Source organism: Elephantulus edwardii, unplaced genomic scaffold (assembly GCF_000299155.1).
Source record: "Elephantulus edwardii isolate Elephantulus edwardi_28Jun2011 unplaced genomic scaffold, EleEdw1.0 scaffold00192, whole genome shotgun sequence".
NCBI classification, from domain to species: domain Eukaryota; kingdom Metazoa; phylum Chordata; class Mammalia; order Macroscelidea; family Macroscelididae; genus Elephantulus; species Elephantulus edwardii.
This window is the reverse complement of record NW_006399942.1, coordinates 3,696,398-3,716,685: the sequence shown is the minus strand read 5'-3', so window position 1 is coordinate 3,716,685 and position 20,288 is coordinate 3,696,398. Positions and strand designations below refer to the sequence as shown.

At 38.5% G+C, this 20,288-nt stretch overlaps 1 protein-coding gene across 2 annotated transcripts in view; it reads right to left on the bottom strand.

Moving 5' to 3' along the window:
• Positions 1–20,288, bottom strand: part of SLC4A4 (solute carrier family 4 (sodium bicarbonate cotransporter), member 4) — a 497,732-nt gene that overhangs the window by 438,873 nt on the left and 38,571 nt on the right. For both annotated transcript variants that reach the window (XM_006896827.1, XM_006896828.1), the window contains exon 2: positions 16,634–16,813. In XM_006896827.1, the coding sequence (XP_006896889.1) occupies positions 16,634–16,813 (180 nt within the window). The remainder of the gene's footprint in view (positions 1–16,633; positions 16,814–20,288) is intronic.

Here is a 20,288-nt window from a genome sequence, read left to right as displayed (position 1 = left end):
ATATAATACCTAGGCCAAAGCTTTATTTATGATTAACAACATGTTATCAATAAAATTCAAGTCACCTTATAAACAAATTCACTCCACTTCCTTCTTATAAATTTGCTTTCTATGAAGAGAGAATGGGGAGGAATCAGAGAAAAATAGCCTGTCTGCTCCTGTACAATTACAGACTCAGAAAGCCCACTGGAGATTGAGCTATGAATCAATTCCTACTCATTGGCAATGAGTTTTCTGAGATACAGGGAGTAATGGAACAAATAAGTAAGTAATGATAAGCAGTAGGGACACTGGTGTTTTAACAGTATAATTCTCTCCTTTTTGCCGAACACCTGGGTTCAATTCCAGAACAACATATATACCATGTACACTATCGAAAAGTGCTGATTTGAATGGTGTCAGAATGTGGCCTAATGATAAGGAGCTGCTGCTGTTGCTGATTGCCCTCGAGTCAAGCACAACTCACAGCAACCCTATGGACAAAAGACTTTCTGTAACTATCGTCATTTCTCAAAGTTCATAGAATTTCCTGAGGAAGTTTGTTTAGGAAGTGGATGCCACTCCTGCTTTCACTGCAATTCTAAAGGCATGTGGTTCAAATACATGAGATGCTCTGCTGGAGAAGATGGATAATCTCCTCCTTTGCAATTTATTGTCTCTAAAATCCCACTAGTGGGTCAGCTATGGGTCAGTTCTAACTCGATGGCACATGGAATGTGGAGTAGGTTTTCACAGAGCTTCCCCACTAGAGGAAAGAAAGGCCAGGAGGGAGAGCTAATTCCAAAAATTAGCCAATGAAAACCTTATCTTCAAGATTTTTGTTAAGTTTTTATCTTTGCAGGTCCAGGACTGTGCCTAAAAAGAAGGCTACATAAATGTGGGCCGGATAAAAACTGATCAAACTGAAATTAATTGAGCAACTGGTATTATACTGTACTGAAGGCTCAGAGTTGAGGCTGCAGCTATCTGTTCAACTTGCTAAAAGTGGAAAGTGGGGTACCTGCCCCAATGTCATGAAGAATGATAACAGGCTTAAAAGCTTACAGTACACACAAATAGCTCATGTTTCTATGAGATCATGCATTAGCTTGGTTTTCTGGTCTGAACAAAAAAAAAAGGAATCAAAAAGCAGTTATATTAGTTTATTTCCTCTCAGGGGAACCATGAGGAATAAAAGTCACTGTTTACTAAACAAAAGACTGAGAAAATATTTTCCCACTTAAAGTATGACAAATTAGTAAAAGTGGCGAAGATAAATAAAAACCTACCACACACTCAGAAGGTTGCACAACTTTCTAAAAACAAAACTATAATTGTGTTGTCATTTGACATGAAGTTCAGGATTTCGAGAAAGCTAGTCACTTTCCTATGAACACTAAGCAGAAATGTCACTAGCAGCTTTGATTAAACCATGATTGTCACAGTACATTGAAAAGAACTAACATATGGTGTTTTTAAAATAAACTACTAACCACATCCAGTGGTTTCAATTAAAGAATGCTTCACTACTTACAAAAATTTTAGATTCCCCTAGATCCAGCTGTCTTCCTAAAAAGTCCCAGTGCCTCACTCACTCTGGATTCCCACTGCCCGCAGGCAGGTTAGCAAAGGCCCAGCCTCGGATGTGGAAATTCAGAGTATGGCTGATAAATATTCAATACTTTACTCTAACTTTATCTTGTGGCTAAATGAAACCCAAGGGTAATTTCCTACAAGGATTATAAATTGAACAACAGAGTTATATTAAACAGCCTACTGTTATTATGTGCTGTCAAGTCAGAATTACACATAGCTGATGATGATCCAACAGGTTTTCAGAGGCTGTAAACTACATGTGAGGAGATGGCTCATCTTTCTCCCATGCAGTGGCTGGTGGATTTAAACCGTGTGGTTTGGATTGGCAGCATAATTCCTTAACATCTTATCACTAAAGACTAGGGAATAACTAAAAGGGATTTTTAGTAAGTCAAGTTCTTCATCCTTTGGTGTGCCTGTATCCAAAAGTAAATTGTTAAGAAAAGAATGGGCATGTCTATAGTTGTTGCTGTGTGTCTTTCAGTTGAAACCAACCCATAGTTGACCCTCCACCAGGTTTTTTTAGGCAATATATCACACAAAAGGAGATTATGTATCCTTCCCCTACAGAGCATCCTTCCCCTACCGGTGGATTTGAACCAATTATCTTTGGGATTGCAGCACGGCTTTCTCAAATTCTTTGCAGGAGTAATGTTTTCTAGAAATTACTCTAAACTAGCACAAGAAATAAAAAATCAAACTCACTGCCATCAAGTCTATTCCAACTCACCATGACCCCACTGCACAGAGCAGAACTGCCCCTTAGGGTTTACAAGGCTAGACTCTTGATGGAGGCAGGACACCTTGTCCTTCTAGCACAGAGCAGCTGGTGGATTCAAACTTCTGACCCTGAGGTTAGCAGTCTAGCGCTTAACCCACTGTACCACCCTGCCTCCTTAATACTATGTTATAATGTATATACTAAAATTGAGAATTTTGTTAGAGAACTACTATTATCACTTAACAGATCATAGTGAAAAGACTCTTTCCTAGGGAACTCAAAATAAAGTGGAGAAGAGATTATCAACACTAATTTCTGCAGAGCACTTATAGACTATTCAATTAAGTTTCAGACTCTATCATGAAGGAGGAATTACTTGGTTGCTAACAAACAGTTAAGTGCTCAGCTGTTTACTGCAAGTTTGGAGGTTCAAGTCCACCCAGAAACACCTGGGAAGACAGGCCTGGAAATTTACCTCGGGAAAAATCAACCACTGAAAATTCTATAGAACCCAATCCTGTTATGAAATATTTGTAGGTCACCATGAATCAAAATCAACTTGATGACAATTCAACTGATATTTTAGGGGTGAGATTCTGTTCTATGCCACAAGCTCATAGTTCTTTAATTATTATTCTTTCTTGACAAAATTCCTCCACTTCTTTTTCCCTCTCCCGCTCTTTCCCTCAGCATTATTCCTGTGTTTTCTCCCTCTCTCCCATACTATTGGACAAAACAAAGTCAAGGGCAAGTTTTAAATCCAACTGTAATTTTAAAATAAATGCATTCTCCAGGCTAGCTTTCACCTGATGCTGGCCTTCACTGATTTCTTTTTCATTCAAATTTGTAAATGGACCTTTCGTTAAATTTAAGGATTAAAATAAAGATCTTCCACTCCTTCTTAGTCACCGGATCCAGCACACTACTCATGTACTTGCCAGTCAAGATTAACAAGTCTCTACCATTTATGCTTGTATATAAGCATACACAATGAAGATCTTAGCGTTTATCCCATTGTATACTTTGCTAGGTGTTCTTAGAAATGGTAGAAGAATAAAAAAATAATGAGTGCAAAGGAGCGTACCAAGAACATAGGATGAACAGAATTCCTACGCTGATTTCATGGGGATGAAGGGGGGGAATCTATAATCCTCCCAAATTTGGTTTGAGTGCAAATAGCACCTCAGAAAAGTTTTCTCAACGTGCAATTTAATTGCTTTTGAGAACTGGGCTTACAGTCACTCTTAAAAGCAGTAAGTTTGCAAAATCAGTACCGAGGAATTGTGGAAAGAAGATAGAATATCAGCTTTTTCTGGGTCTGGGCCCAAATAAAAAACAACTCAAGGTTTTTGCTTATTTATATGCTTGGGTTTTGATTGTTCCAAGCATGCATCAGTTTCACAAGAATTCACAAAGCCAAGTAAGACTTTGACTAAGGATTTTATAGTTGCTCATGCATGCGCCCAAGATAGTGGATGAATGTGCAGTGAAATTTTAGCTCTGGAAATTGCTATTCCCATGCCTTGGTAATAAAATTCACCCTATTTCCTGTCAGGGGAAAAAAATCTGAAGAAGCACACTAGCTATACAGCCAACATGTTTATTGTAAATTTGCCTTCAGAAGTCACATTTTCCATTACACTTAAATTACGTCTTCCTGAAAGCCTCATAAATGAGGAAGAATCAATTAAATATAATTGCTTTCTCTTGTGGCCTTTGCGGCAAAGTTTAGTAACTGACAAAGGATACACTAACTTCTAGCTTTCAATAACACCACCACCAGAAGTGGCTTCTAAATTAGGGTATCAAGTTGATCACACTGGGGGTAAAAAAAAAAAGAATTCTGCTAATTGGCAGATAGCAGAAAAATTACAAATCCCAGGGATGTCCTTGTTCCAATTTAATTAATTCAAAATTTTGGGACGGATATACAGCAGTCATACAAGTCCATCTCTGCTGCAGCATGAACTTTAATCTGTGGTCCCAAATGTACATACATAAGAAATACTTAAAATGTTCTACGTAATGGACTCCACAAACATTGTTGGCGATATATTCAGTAACTAGCAACTCTCAGTCATCCAGGAGGAACGTAAACTTTAAACAAATACGCAGAAACAGTGGTAGGCTCATTCCAGCACAGCAAGCTCTATGTCTCTCGAGAGAAAAGTCATCTTACATAAAACATTGCATTCCTATATTGACCTTAATATTTTCATACATTTTCATGTTTTTCCTATAGGAAAAGGGTAGTATAAACAAAGGGTAGTATTCTTACTTTGTAAATATAGTCACCTTTCTCTTATTTACATATAAATTACTGCTTGAAAAAAAAAGTTTTAGAACACTGCTTTGAGACAGATTATTGTTTTCCTTTTCTTTTATTTTATTAATTTTAATGAACATTTACAGATATTTTGGATTTCCATTCATTCATTGTTGCACTTTTCTGCCTGCCCAGCCTTCCCCCCACCATCACACCCCCAGTTCGCTCCTCCGTTTGAAAAGCAGAAGAACTCCTTCTTTGGTACACAATCCCCCCCCCCACTCCTACCACTGCCCCAAGTACATTCTACTATACAACCTTAATTCTGGACTCTTGTGATAACCATAATACCCTATCATATATCGCTTTTAAATTATTCTCTCCCTCATCTGTTTCAATGCAGTATACATTATTTGCCCCCTCTTTCTCAGTCTTATCCCAACCCTGATGTCAATCCCATTCTACAACAGTGGCACCATGCAGTATTTGTCCTTTTGTGACTGAGATAGTTCACTCAGCATAATGTCCTCCAGGGTCACCCATTTTGAATAATATTTCATGAGTTCCTTGTTTTTCAATGCTGCATAGTATTACATTGTGTGAATATACCACAGCTTCTCTATCCATTCATTTGTTGATGGGCACCTGGGTTGTTTCCAACTCGTTGCTACTGTGAACAAAGCCGCGATAAATATGGGTGTGTATATATCTGCTTGGATGCTGATTGATAAATTACTTTTTTTAGTCAATTTTTTTTTTCATTTTAAGCATTATTCAATTCACACTATGGAACAATGTTTTGGTGGTTTCTACTTTAAGACTTCAATGAGGAATGCAGTGGGGTAGGTTGGTGGGTTTGTTGCTTTACCAAGAGTGGTTAATACTGAATTAAGTTACAACCCTTCTTCTCCAGTTTTTAGGTTTGTATGGTTAGGGAGCTTTTTTCCCCCCAGATTATTCAGGCTATTTTAAATTAATTCATTAATATCTGAACATTTTGTTAATTAATTCAAAGCATATGCTGTTGAAGAACATAATTCAAAATAAATATAAAATGTTGCTTGTGCCCTAGAGAACCTAGGATACTAGTGGAGAGACAGCTGACACTCGAATAGACAAGGTAAATCACTACGTTCAGCATTAAAAGCCCAAGAACTGAAATGTGTCACAAAGATAATGCCTGCAACAGGAGTTCTATACCTGAAGAAATCATTATGGGTCACTATAAAAGAGCCTAAAGCAGCCTTATTGAAATAAACATATAATTTTTACTTAACAGAAAATATTTCACTAAATGAAAAACATGTTGCCTAACTTAAAATATTAAAAATTATGGAAACCATACAACTCACTGATGTTGAGATGGACCAACTCATAGCTGACCCTCCACTGGGTTTCTGAGGCTGTCTGTACACTGCACAAGAGAAACTGCGCATTTCACTCCCACAAAAATAGTGAAGTAACCTCAATTACATTATAAATTAACTCTTTAATGTCTAGAGAGGGAGCTCTGGTGGCCTAGTGGCAAGAAGCTGCACTGCAATCCTGAAGGCATGTAGTTCGAGGGCACCAGCTGCTCCATGAGAGAAGGATGGGCAATCTCCTCCCATAACTGCTTCTGAAAACCCAAAGGACGGTCAACTATGTGTTAGTTCCAATTCTACTATACACAATAACAACAACAATATCTGGGGATCCCATGTTAGGCAACACAGTTTTTATAATGAAGTGTTATTAAAGTACTGGGGTTTTTTTTTTTCTTTAATTAAGGAAAGTTTACATAGTACTGATAGTTTAGATGTCTGCTAGGACATGTTGCAAGGAGGGACAGGTCCTTGGAGAGGGACATCATGCTTGGTAGGGTGGAGGGACAGCGCAGAAGGCGAAGGCCCCCTACAAGGTGGGTTGATTCAGTGACTGGGGTAATCGGGATGGGTGTGTCAGAGGCAATGCGATTGGCACAGGATAGAGCAGAGTTTAGGGATGTTATACATAGGGTCGCTATGAGTCGCAAGCGACTCGATGGCACATAACAGCAGCAACAACAGGTTTGTCTGAAATAATTCTCTTCTCTTTCTAAGATAAAAGCCAAAGGTTCTTCCTAAATAAAAAGTTGTGTTAAGAATACAAAGGAAGGGGTAGACATAAGAGATCTTCTGAGGGAAAACTGAAAAGGCATCAGCAAGTGGCTGGCTATAGAAGAAAAAGAGAAGGAAGATGAAGAACGAACTGAGATTCTGAGTGTATATAGGTGGCTAAGATAAGCGGGAACTCCATGTTCACAACACCTCTATAAAAGTGTGATGAAAAGTCAAGTAACACTCCCCATCCATGGGAAAGTTATTAAAAGAACCCAACATTCCTATCTCTAGATTGTGGTTGTGGAAGAATTCCGGAGAATGTATTTATAGAGTATACTCGTCGTCCCTCACACCAACTATTTCTACATCAACAGTTCACACTAAAGTAGTTCTGTATTTAAATCCCTAATATTAAGAAATCATATAGAAGTTATTCAATAATTCTTTGCAATTAATCACAAATCTGTCATAGAAGAAGTTAGTGCAGAATGCTCTTCAGAAGGAAGGTTGATCTCACATACTGAAAGCAAGTTATCCTGTGGGGCCGGTCCTTGGAAAATGACATAATGCTTGGGAAAGCAGAGGATCATTGAAGGACAGACAGCAAGACTCTTCAGGAGAGGGACTGACACAGTGCTTGTCACAATGAGCTTAAGTACACAGAAATTATGAGGTTGATAATCAGACAGAATTTTGTTCTATTGTATACAATTTCACCAAGAGATGAACACCACTAATAAAATGGCAACATATCACAAATTTCCTAAGCAGACATGACTTTAAAAAAAAAACCCAAAGTTCAAAACAACTATGAGATATCATCCCACCCTGGGCAGAATAGCAAAATTTAACAGAGCATCAAACAACAAATGCTGGCGAGGTTGTGGAGAAACTGAAACCCTTATTCACTGTTGGTGGGAGTGTAAAGTGTAAAATGGTGCAACCACTATGGAAGGCTATATGGCGTTTTCTCAAAAAGTTACAAATAGAAATACCGCTTGTCCTAGCAATTCTACTACTGGGAATATACCCTAAAGAAACCCTAACTGCCACCCCGGCTGATATATGCACACCCATGTTCTCTGTGGCTTTGTTCACAATAGCATAGAGTTGGAAACAACCCAAGTGCCCATCAACAAACGAATGGACAGAAAAGTTGTGGCATATTCACACAATGGAATACTATGGTTCATTGAAAAACAAGGAAATCATGAAATATTATACAAAATGGGTGACCCTGGAGGATATTATGCTGAATGAAATATCTCAGTCTCAAAGGGACAAATACTACATAATGCCACTGTTGTAAAACAGGACTGACATCAGAGTTAGAGGGAATCTAAGCAAAGAGGGTTTAAATAATGTATATTGCATTGAAACAGATGACAGAGAGAACTGTTTTAAAGGAACATATGATTAGGTATTATTTTCATGACAAGAGTCCAGAATGAGAGCTTCATGGGGGAGCACACTTTGGGGGTAGGGGAGTGTATAACAATGAAAGTTTTTTGTTTTATTTTGTGGGGTTTTTTTTAACTTTTCAAAGAGAAAAACCAACTGGGGGGAGGGGTGGGCAGGGAGGAAAATGTGTAACAATGAATGAATGTAAATCCAAAGTCTGTATAAACTATCATTAAAATTTCAATTAAAAAAATAAATACACACACATACACACACACACACACAAAATCAAAGTTCAATGTATTGCTATTGAATCATATGAGACTTACACCTAACTGTCCAGCAGGTTTTCGGAGGCTATGAATCCCACAGTAGGAAAGTGCCATCTTTTTTCCTGACGAGCAACTGGTGGATTAGAACAACCTGCCTTTGAGATGATGGCATAATACTTTACCCACAAGGCCACTAGGGATCCTTGCACATATCCCTCACTCTTTCAATGAATCCTGATCATGAGAATGTATTCAACACACATAATCAAAAGAACAAACACATACAAACTCACACATAAATATATGCTGACACATTCAAGCTTCCTTATTCATAAACCTGAATCCCAAAATACAGTGTGTGTCGTGCCTTCCTCACAAGTGCCTTATTCACTTCATTACAATTTCTTCCGTGTCTTATAAATTCCACCCATGATTCTAGTTTTCCCCCATGTTCCATCTCAAGTCAAGATCTCTTTTTAGCCTGGAGTGTCCTAACACCTGGAGCAGAGTGGAACCTTCTGAGGCCTCTTGAACTCATGAGTCCCTAAAAATAGCAACAACATCAACTCTCCCATGACACATGTAAACACACTATTCATAACATCTCGTGGCATGAGAAAATGTAGTCACTACTGAGCGGTCAGCAGCAAGAAGGAATGACAACCTTACGTAGTGTGAGAACTGCCATTTGGGGATGGAGGCACTTCCAGGTGACTTAAAAAGACTGTATTCCAGAAATCAAATCTGCCTCAGAGATTTAGACATTTACTTGGCTAAAGGAGATGGAAGCACCACCATGACACAGCTCTCTTGCACTCATGAGCATTGCAAAGGAATAAACAGTAATTATTTGAACCACACAAAACACAAGGTTGAGTCATTTCAGTGTTACCAAAAACACAAGCATGCCAAGTATTTCTCCTTTTTGCACAGCACTGCCTTCAAACTGCTGATTTGTCTTATCATGCAGCCCTTCTTAACCAGACTTATTTCACCGAGACACACAGAGAAACAGCCAGGAAACGTTTCTTCTCATGAGAAAGAGAACATAGACCATTTGCAGGGACTATGAATCCTTAGGATGTATGGCAATGGTCCAGAACCAGAAATTGCAATTGTTGACTAAACTCAAGGACATGTGTGTCAAGTAGAGCGGCTTGCCAGCGGTGAAATTCCACACAAAAGAACAGCACAATAAGTATCACCTCTTCCTCTTAAGGCACTCTGGGTAAAGAATTATGCAGCCATCTCAAAAGGCAGTTTATTCTAATCCACTGGTTGCTCTGAAGAACAAAGATGGGCAATTTCCTCCCATGCAAATTACAGTGATGGAGGGTCAGGTATGACTCAGTTTTAATTTGACAGCATATAATAACAACTTCCTTTTAAATTTTTTTATTTTGTGGTTCCTCCACTTGTGACCTACTGGCCAAAGTAACACTCATTGACAGGCTAAGAGACTAAAATTCAGGTTGTCTCTCCCAAAGATAATATTAGAAGCCAGGACACAATCTGACTGAAAAAGCAAAGGAATATTAAATGAGAATGTGTGTCAAAATATGTCAGAACAATCAGAAAGATGCAAATAAAAGCAACAATAAGATATAATCTCACTCCAGCAGCAGTAGCAAAGTTTAATAGGACAGCAAGCAATAAATGTTGGAGAGGATACGGAGAGACTTGAACTTCCATGCACTGCTGGCTGGTGAGATTGTAAAATAGTACAACTCCAAAAGGCAGTTTATCATTTCCTCAAGAAGCTGAACACAGAAATCCATAAGATCTAGTATTCTCTTGCTAGGAATACACCCAAAGGTGATCAGAACTGAGACAAGAATGGAGATATGTGCACCTATGTTCGTAGCAGTATTATTCACAATTGCAAGAAAATTAAAACATCAATAAATTAACAGATTGAGATACTGTGGTAAATTTATATAATGGAATACTATGCAGCACTAAAAACAACAATTCCCTAAAATACTAAAAACATGGGAGAATCTAGAGAGCATTACACTGAGTGAAGTAACTCCGTCTCAACGTCCCTCATAGGGACAAATATTGCACAAGGTCATTATCGTTAAAACAACAGGATAACTGAGTAAGATGTGTATAAATGTTCAAAAGGGAAAGGGGAGAAAGAGAAGGGGATGGAAAAAAGGGGAAGACGGAAAATTACTAGGATAGCAAAAGTTAATGAGTGGATGGGAGTGTGAAGGAAAGAAAAGGAAAGATTCAATGTGGACTTAAAAAGATGTGGTAACAGGCATAAATCAGTAGTAATTAATTATATAAAATACAATGTGTATGAGCATATAAAAGATGATGTATATAAATGAAACACAATGTAAATGAAAGATTGTATAAAACACAATGTACCTGCATGGGGCGGGGTGGGGAGAAATGCCAATAATGCTCCCCCAATAACAACCTGGGTTCATAAAAGTTGTGGGGGGTTTTAATATTATCTTGGCATCACTTGAGAGTAATGTACAAGAAAAGATGGTCCTCATGGTGTTCTGAGTAACTAAAGACCCCAGGCGGCATAGGAGGTTAAGTGTTGGCTGCAAACAGAAAGGTCAGCTATTCAAATCTACCAGCTATTCCCTAAGAGAGTGACGAGGCTGACGGCTCTCATCATGGTTCACAGCCTCAGAAGCCTGAAGGAGGGTCACCATGAGTAAGCATTAACTTAAGGACAGTAGGTTTAGTGTTTTTGAGAGATAAATATTGAGAGATACTTTGTATTCATTAACTCATTTAATACTCTGAACACTATGAATGACATTATACCCGTGTCCTCCCTGACGTTCATAATAGTGATTATACTGCTACCCCAATGGCAGTGCCTCTATGGTGCTCTGAGTGACCCATCTTCTCTTTACTTTACAGCTTCAAAAACCCACAATCAGGGGGTCAGCTATGGATCTGTTCTTACTTGATGGTAATGCAAGAGAGAGAAGAAGAAAGACAGTGAGTAAAATCTCTTTATAAAAGAGGACACTGAAGCACAGAGAGGTTTAAATAACCTTCCAGTATTATCCTGATGATTCAAACCAGGATTCCAGCTCAAATAATCTGGCCTGAATCTGTGCTCTTATCCACCATGATGTACTGCCTTTCCAGTAAAATTACATCACAAATGCCCCCTTCTGAAAAGGCAAACTTTTCAGGTTTTAAATTATCCCTTTAACATAAAGAGCCATTGTTCTCAGACCTTAAGATAAAGTACTTCCTCCTACTTATATAAGATGAAAAATAGAGAGGAAGATGAAAGAAGACAGTTTTGTTCTTTCATTTTTTGTGTTTTGTTTTGGTTTTGAACAGGGATAGAATCTTTATTTCACACAGAATCCCAAGATTCCCTTCTCTCCTGGAAACAGACTCATTTTCAAGGTAGTCAAGACATATATAGAAAAGTAATCTTACTTTATGTTTGCAAAATTAAGGGTCATTTTTAAAACAAACAAAAAAATAAGAAATGTACTGAGGAGTATGAAGTGAGGGAGGGGCCGGGGGAGGGCACAGTACTATAGACTGGGAAAAAGGGAAGTCAAAGGACCAAACACTGAGTATTCTTGGCTCTCAAGAAAAGCTACTCTGTTCATTTACCCGGAAGCACCTAACAAAAGCCTTTGGCCATTGCTCTGTTTCAGCTTCCTGAATATAACTGGATCACCAACTGACTCCCATTGTCCCAGGGCTACAGAACAATGTTCACAAACATAAATCCGTCTGGTCTGGTACACATCCAAAAAGTTCTTTGGGTGTATTTTTTTTTGGGGGGGGGAGGGCAGGGAAAGAGTACTGAAAGTCTGTAGGAGGGTTTGTAACCATATAACTAGAATAGGATTCCACCCCAGAAAAGATGTGTGTGAGAGGCAGTAAGCACCTCCAAGCACCAGGACATGTTCAAGCGTGTCAAGAAATATATTACATATGCTGATCAATATGCTGAACAAGATGTGCTGTGTGTAGCTGTGTTTCCCAACATATTCTACCTCATCAGGATCTCTTTACAGTTGCAAAGTGATCCATACTCTCCCATAAATATCTCAAAGCACCAACACAATAAGAGGTGCAGAGGCCAGAACAGACTATGGAACCCCTACGTGTGTTTCCAAAGCCTAACCGAGTCAGGGCCACCCTCCCCCAACACTTTTGGGCAACCCTCAGATGAAGGCAGCTGCTAACTCAGAGGGAAAAAAAGTGCACGGTGGAGGAGGTAAAAGGATTATTTTTAAGAAAGAGCACAATCTAACTTTTCTCTACACCACCCACTCCACACCACCTCCTCATTCCCTTGTCTCTCCTCCTGCCTGTTCCTCCATTTCACTTTCCTTCCCCAGCCACTCTCTACATGTTCCTCCACACCTCTCCCCTGCAGTTCCTCCCCTGTGTCCCTAGGGTGCCACCAGCTCAGAGAAAACAGTAGGAAAAGCAATTGTGTGCAAAGACTTACAGCCACCACTGAGCTCAGAGATGGAGATAAAGCCGGCCAGCTTCCTGCTCAAAACTCCACATGTGTAAGAATCAAAAGTGCATATTCTTTTTTTAAAGTTTCTCTTCACATCAGTCAGGAAGATAATAAAAAAGCATCTCCATTACAAGCTAACCAAACCAGTTAATTACATTATCCTCATGATGTGCCTAAATACTGGAAGATAAGAGTCTTCTTCTTCTTTAAGTAGACTTTTGCTATTCAACCCATGTTTCTTAAGTATGATGTCTGAAGTTCACATCCAAAGTTCAGTGTGGAATACTGAGCATTTTTCAGGTGTCTGTGATGAATTCATGTGTTCTGTGGATCAATGCCTTCACTTATCTGTGGACAACAAGCAACCCAACATCCTCAGGAGTCTTCTGTCCAGACCAAAATACTATGCTGCCCAAAGTTAAAATAACAAGGCGCTTTCCAAAGTAGGATAACTAAAATGTGGGGCCAGATTTTACGTGGCAGGAGAGGAAGGCAGGGAGGAGAAATGTCGAGATGATGTGCAAGAAATTAAAACAAGAAAATCAGTTTAATCTTTACCCAGAATGTAGGAAATACGTAGGTCAATAAAAGCAATGTTTATCTCCTCCTTTATAACAATCCACTCAATTCTCATAAAAAACTCATTGCCATCATTTCAGAGCCAACTCCTAGCTGTCCTTCCCCTGGGTTTCAAAGACTGTAAGGCGCACGGGAGGATATTGCCCACCATTCTCTCAAGGAGTGTCCTTACAACTCCCTGCTCTGAGGGAGTGTATCCACTCAATCAGCATTCCGGAAACATGTACTAAACCCATTCCATGTTTCAGGGTGTATGCTACGGTTCAGAGACACCACTGTGAACAAGACCAGAACTGAGCCTTGCTCTTGTGCAGCTTATGGACTACCATGCAATACACACAAAACTGCAGACTCACAAAATTACAAGATGAAATATGCATCACAAGAGAAACAAACAAGGGTCTAAGGATAAAAATCACAAAGGAACATGCTTTAAAAAGAAACATGATGAAAAGGGATCTCTGAAGAGGTGATTTTTTTTTTAAAGATGGGACATCAAAAAACACTAAAAAAAAAAATAGGCAGCACAAGAATGGGACAACTATTCCAAGAAAACAGAACTAAAAGAGTAGAAGCCCTGAGGAAGAAGAGGTTTTAACATCAGGGAAATGAAAACACAGTGTGCCTAGCAAAGAGGGCCAAGGGGAAAGCAGCACAAAGCAAAGCTGGAGTGACATGCTATACAAATTATTTTATTCTAAGGCAACAAAAATGGCAGGACCAAATTTATACTTCATGGTGGTCAATGCTGCCACTTTTTGAATAAAGTTTTGGGAAATCGGGCCTCTTGCAGGTGCTAAGCAAGATATGGTGATGCTCTGGACCAGAAAGCAGCAGTAAATCTGGGAAGCAACAGACACTGGCAAAGCTTACTATAGAAGTAAGATAAACAGAAGCCCTTGAAGGATCACATGTTCCCAAAGGACGTGGGAACAAGAGCAAAGAAAGAATCAAAAATGACTCTTACAAGTTGCTCTATGTCTCCATATTTTTAGAAATCCTAACAGTGTGTGATACAGTGATGGACACACGTGAGAATCTTGTCTTTAGCCGCTCAAACACTCTAGATGCAAGAAAAGTATAAGTGAATGCGGCAGCTCTTGAGAGAAAATAATGGTGCAAGTAAGTTACTTAATTAAGCTATTTTTCTAAAACTATTGCCATGCTCATACCAGAATACTGATGGTTACTTAACTCATAGAGTTAAATATCTTTCTATATCTGGATACAAAATTCTGACTTTTGAATAGAAGAGCAACAGGTAACCAGACATATAGGTTCCATCACAAGCTGTAAGGAAAATATGGCAATTCTTAAGAGGATCTTCATATCAAATGGGATTACTTCTGTCATGCACGTGAAAGGCAGGTTACAGCATCATTTACTGACCTGTCAGGGAAAAAGCCAACTATCAAGTGATAATTTACAAGTAATTTCATTATGATCACTGAACACACTAGTCATTAATGCCTCTCCTCGGGATCTCTTTAAAAACCAGTGTACAACATAATACTTCAATTCCCAGGGAGGAAAAGAAACTTTTACACATGTACTCAAAACAATCCCCAAATGCCACAGACAGCAACAGCACTCATACTGACAGATATTTCATCTCAGTCCTTATTACTGGGATATAGACAAAAGCAACACACAGCGAGAAAGAGTGAGTATCTGTACAAGGTTTTAGTGCAGGTCTTGCCAAAACAGACAGTGAATCAAGATAAACAGAAGTAATTTATCTGGAAGGAAATGTTATCTTTTGTTCGCCCAGATTATTAGCCCTTTTTATCTGCATTTCAAAGACTTTACTCAAAATAAAACCCATTATTTTAGTCAGTAGGTGAAGGATCACAGTCAAGAGAAAATTTCTCCCAAACATTCCAAAGAAAAGTACGTAGCTTTACTCTCTCGCCTTCGAGACTCTTCTACAGCCTCGACATATCCTAACACCTTTTTAATTTGGTGGTCCACGTCCAAACTCTTCTCAAACTTTTTCCCTTAACTCGGTGTGTTGCTCATCTCAGCACAGTACTTCTCCTGCTTCCCTTGCCACCTGCTCAGTTCCAATTGTGAGACTAAAAAAAGTTCACATCACTACACTTCACACCCTCTTTAATTTAACTCTGTAAATTCACTTTTCAACACCGCTGAGCTGTTCATTCTAATTTGGCCTGTCATCACCTGCAATGACTGAACTCGATCTTTATCTGAGCCACCTATAAGGTATTTTTATTGCGGGTTCTGTATTTCTGCAACTGTAGCAATGAGATGAAGAATGTGCAGATCTCTGCCAACAGGAAAAGCTGTCACTATGTAACTCACTCCTGTTGGGGAATCTCCCAAAATTGGCATGTGTTTTTACAGCTTCTCCCTCCTAACCGCACATACTCATTCTCACTTCAGCCACAAGGCTATGTATATAACTCTCCACATTAAAGGAAATGAAAAGCAATATATACATAAAGGCCACCCTATCACTGAAATCCAAGCTGTTCCTTGACTTTCTGCTACTCTATTTTTAATTCACATTTCCATATAATATATCATATTTAATATGCCCAATGTTTCAGAGCTATGTCACTCTGCATTCATCTCTCACAGGGTACTTTCCAATATTTCTTTGGGAATCATCAATCTGACCTGGTTAAATGTCATTTAAAATCCTGATATTTGGAAAATGCTACATATATACTCTCTTCTCTAGCCCTCAGAGACTGAGTGGTGCAAATGATTAAATGCTCAATTACTAGTCAAAAGCTTGGCAGTTAAACCATATCCATGGGCACCGCAGAAGACAAGTCTAGGACAAGAATCACAGCTTGGAAAGGCTAAGGAGCAGTTCTATTCTGCATACATGGGGTTGCCATGGGTTAGAATCAACTGGATGGCAATTAATAACATCCTGAGCTATTATCGCAACAGAACTGATTTCCAAGCAGCAACAATCCAAAAACTGTCCCTTCATGGTCTCCCAGTTACTCTTAACTGCTGTGGTTAAATACAAAGTAGTACTGTCCTATTTAACAGTTAGAATGCTTAAGCATGGTCATGTGTTCCTGAGCAACTCAGAACCTTACTCAGATGGCCCTCTAGATGAACCTGCTGGGACAAGAAAATCATCTACATACACATTAGCCTTTAAAGCAGGCCATCTCAGTGTTGTTGTATCCCTTCCTACCCAGCCATAAGATCCTAATAGTGTCTTTTCAAAGGATGGGAATGTAAAGAAGAGACATGCTCCAACGCCCAAGAAGTACTTACTGAGTGGTTTTAAGATGCTGCTGCTTGATTCATCAGCATTTTCCACATCTGACTTGTCAGAGTAGTTCTCAGAGATTCTTTCTTTTTCCTTCTTTTCTTTGTGTCCTGCCTTTCTCTTGTGACGTCTCCTTCTTCTATAACTCTTCGGCACGTGGACCCCAATGTAGATAGTGTGGTGGCCTAAGGAAGGTGCACAAAGCATCTGTCATTTCAGATTGCATTCCCCACTGCATACAAATTGCACAATATTTACAAGTCAGAATAAAGTATCTTTGAATTCAATATGATCAATTTATGTTTTAAAAAAGAAATTCAAACCAGGAAAGCAAGATTGCTTAAGAATATTCAAGTGGTTACATTTTAATGACAAGTGTGTGCTGTTATTAAGATTCCATGTACATGCACTCTACTGTTTTCCAGATAGACTACTGTATAAATGCTTAGATAGAAATTTCATTATTTTGTTGTTGTTAAGTCAAAATGCACCCAAAACATACACCAAGGCAGAAGTTTCTACACATACCATATAGTGACATTAAGTATGTTCTATGAGTTGTATAATCATTCTTAACTCTTATTTTCTGAGTGGCTGACATTAAAATAAATTCACTGCCCTGTAAGGTCCCTATCTAATTTTTGAGCTGCAATTGTTAACATGATCCCAAATAGATAGTTCTTTAAAAACTGTAATGCTCAAGGAAGGCAGGTTTTACTAGTTAAGTTAAATTCTTGCTGGGTTTTAAGAAAACTTCAGGGGATATATTTGATTAAAGATTACCTTAAGGCAGAAGTTTCAGGGGTTCATCTAAACCTCAAGGTTCCAAGATGTCTAGAGTCCATGAGAACTTTAAATTCTGTCTTGCATTTCCCCTTACAGATCTGTATTATTCTATGGAAACCTCGATCAAAATGCTCAGTAATGGCAGCTGAACATCATTCAATTCTTCTGGTATAACAGCAAAAGGGGTAGTCATGGCACCAACTAGCCACACATTCCATATCCTCTTCCTGTGTGTAGGACAGTCACAGAATTGGAGAGCTAGAGCTGATGATTCTGATGAGACCTCTGCTTTCAAATAGCTACATGACAGTAAATTTGTTCCTTAACCTGTGTAGGCAATGAGAGGCTTAAATTAGGTAATTCCTAAAGGTCCCTTCACTTCTAAGCAGTCCATGATTATAATGAAAAGGGAGCTAAAAAAACAGTTCTCAGAGTTGAGAAATAAAGATCTAACTCAAAGTTCAAAAAGTCATTTTCTAGGGATAAGATTTTATAGTGAAACTTTTTTTTTCTTTTTTTTTTTACCCAATCAGCAGAACAGAGACTGAGAACTGGGACAAACTGAGAAAAATAAGACATACTTGGAGAGAAGATTTTAGAAATACTCAAATGTTCACACTAGGAAACAGCTAAAATGAATGTCAGCTATAGTGCCATTCTCATTTTTCTTTTTTAGTTTCTGAAAGTTTCTAAAAACTGGTAGTTGCAATGATAAAAATAAACCCAGCCCAGCAAAAATTGCCTGAAAGAGAAGGGCATGAGAAAAAAAAGATTGTGAAATGCTTTCAGTTTTCTAGATGGAAGGAGCTGCAAAACTGACAAGCAGTATTATTTTTACAAAATCTGGTAAGACAGAATAAAAAAAGGAACTCAAAGTCCTACATCATTTTGGTCTTAGGGGTATTTTTTTTTATCTTTGAAAACTTTTACTTTCACTTTTTATACAGCATAACTGCTAGATGTGGGACTGCATACAGAAAGAACGTGAAATTTTTTTCCCTGAAAATTAGACTGAATGACCTCATCTATTGCTTTTATTTCACATTTTTGGAATCATAATACTTTAATGACAGTTTTAGAGGAAATGGACAATATCATGTCCCCACATGTAATACATGCATATGCAGTATATCTAGTATTTTGTATGAATTAATTTCCAAAGGGATCTCTAAAATCATCATAATTCACAGAGATGTTACCTTAAATTGTCAAGGTTAAAATGATGGTGTGCTGTTTCAAAGAAGAGGTTACACTTAAGGAAAGTAGAATCCTAATAAAAGAGGGTGTGTGTGCAAAGGTGTGGGGGCAGTGGTAGCATTCTCTTCTCTCATGTAGGAGACTCGGGTTCATTTCTGGCCAATGAATCTCAAGTTCAACTACCGCTTGTCTTTGGAGGCTTGAGAGTTGCTATAAGATTTCAGCAGAGATTCCAGGCTAGAATTTACATTATAAAAAAAAAAAAGACTGGCAGTCTACTTGAAGAGAAAATAAAAATAACTTTATTGATCACACACAGTCAGATGTTGTGCATGTGATCTCCAAGTGGCAAGGAAAAAATATGAAGACAACTAACCTGTTGAGTTGGAAAGAAAGTATCTGATGCCTGGAATGAAGTTGGAGGTATCTTTTACATAAAGCAAGATTCCATCTCTGACAAACATACACACACCCAAACCCACACACAGCAATTCAACTACTACAAAGCACAGTGAAATCCCCTCCCCCAGGCTATGAGCCAATGAGAAAGTTATCATGTCTAACAATTTGCAGGCAAATTGTTCTCATGGGAAAGCTATATTATAGTAGGAAGTAGGAAATGTCTCAGAAACAACTGAATTAAGAAACAGTGTCAATTGTTTCCTGCTCTCCAGTTACCAAGGGAGTCCTACAGCTTTATCTCAAGTCACAACAATGTAAGCAAAACCAACCAATTTCTCCAGCAAATAAAAAGCTGAAAGCTTGGCTGCCTACATTCAGGAACTAGGGAAATGACATTAAAAAAAAAGTTTTAAGGCTGAATTTCTTTTTTATATCGTACTAAATAATTTCTACATACAAAATAATAAGCAAAAATTATAATTAAGCTACATTGTTATTGTTAGGTGTCATCGCGTATGACTCATAGCTACCTTGTTAACAAGAGATCTGAACCCTATCCTTTCTTGTACCATCCTCACACTTCCTGACACACAAGAGCTCACTGTAGCAGTCACCGTGTCAATCCACCTGGTCAAGGGTCTTTTCTCCTTCGCTGACTCTCTACTCTGCCACGTATCATATCCCTCTCAAAAGAATAACTCCTCCTAGCAACATGCCCAAAGTATATGAGGCAAAGCCTCATCATCCTTGCCTCCAAAGACACTCAGGCTGCACCCTTTCCAAGATATATTTTATTATTCTGTTTGCTGTCCATGGGGTGTTCAGTGCTCTTCTCCAACACCCACAGCTCAAACGCATCAATTCTTCTTCTGACAGAAGCAGCAGCTCATTAGCCACATTAATAGTTAATGCAGAAAGATTTCCTATCCATTTACCCAAATGACAGGATTTTAAGTTAAGATTTTTGGCTATGGATGTCAGAAGATTGCACTGGAGCGTAGAGAAGCCAAAGCACAAGGAAGAATTCAAGATACTAAAGAGCTGAACTGAAGATTCCAAAAGGCAGCATGGGATGACAAAGCAAAATATTACAATGAAATGTGCAAGGAGCTAGAGTTAGAAAATCAAAAGAGCCAAACTCATTCAGCATTTCTTAAGCTCAAAGAATTGAAGAACAAATTCAAACCTCGAGTTGCTATAATCAAGGATGCTTTAGGTAGAATATTAAATGATCCAGGAAGTATTAAAAGAAGATGGAAGGAATATACTGAGTCA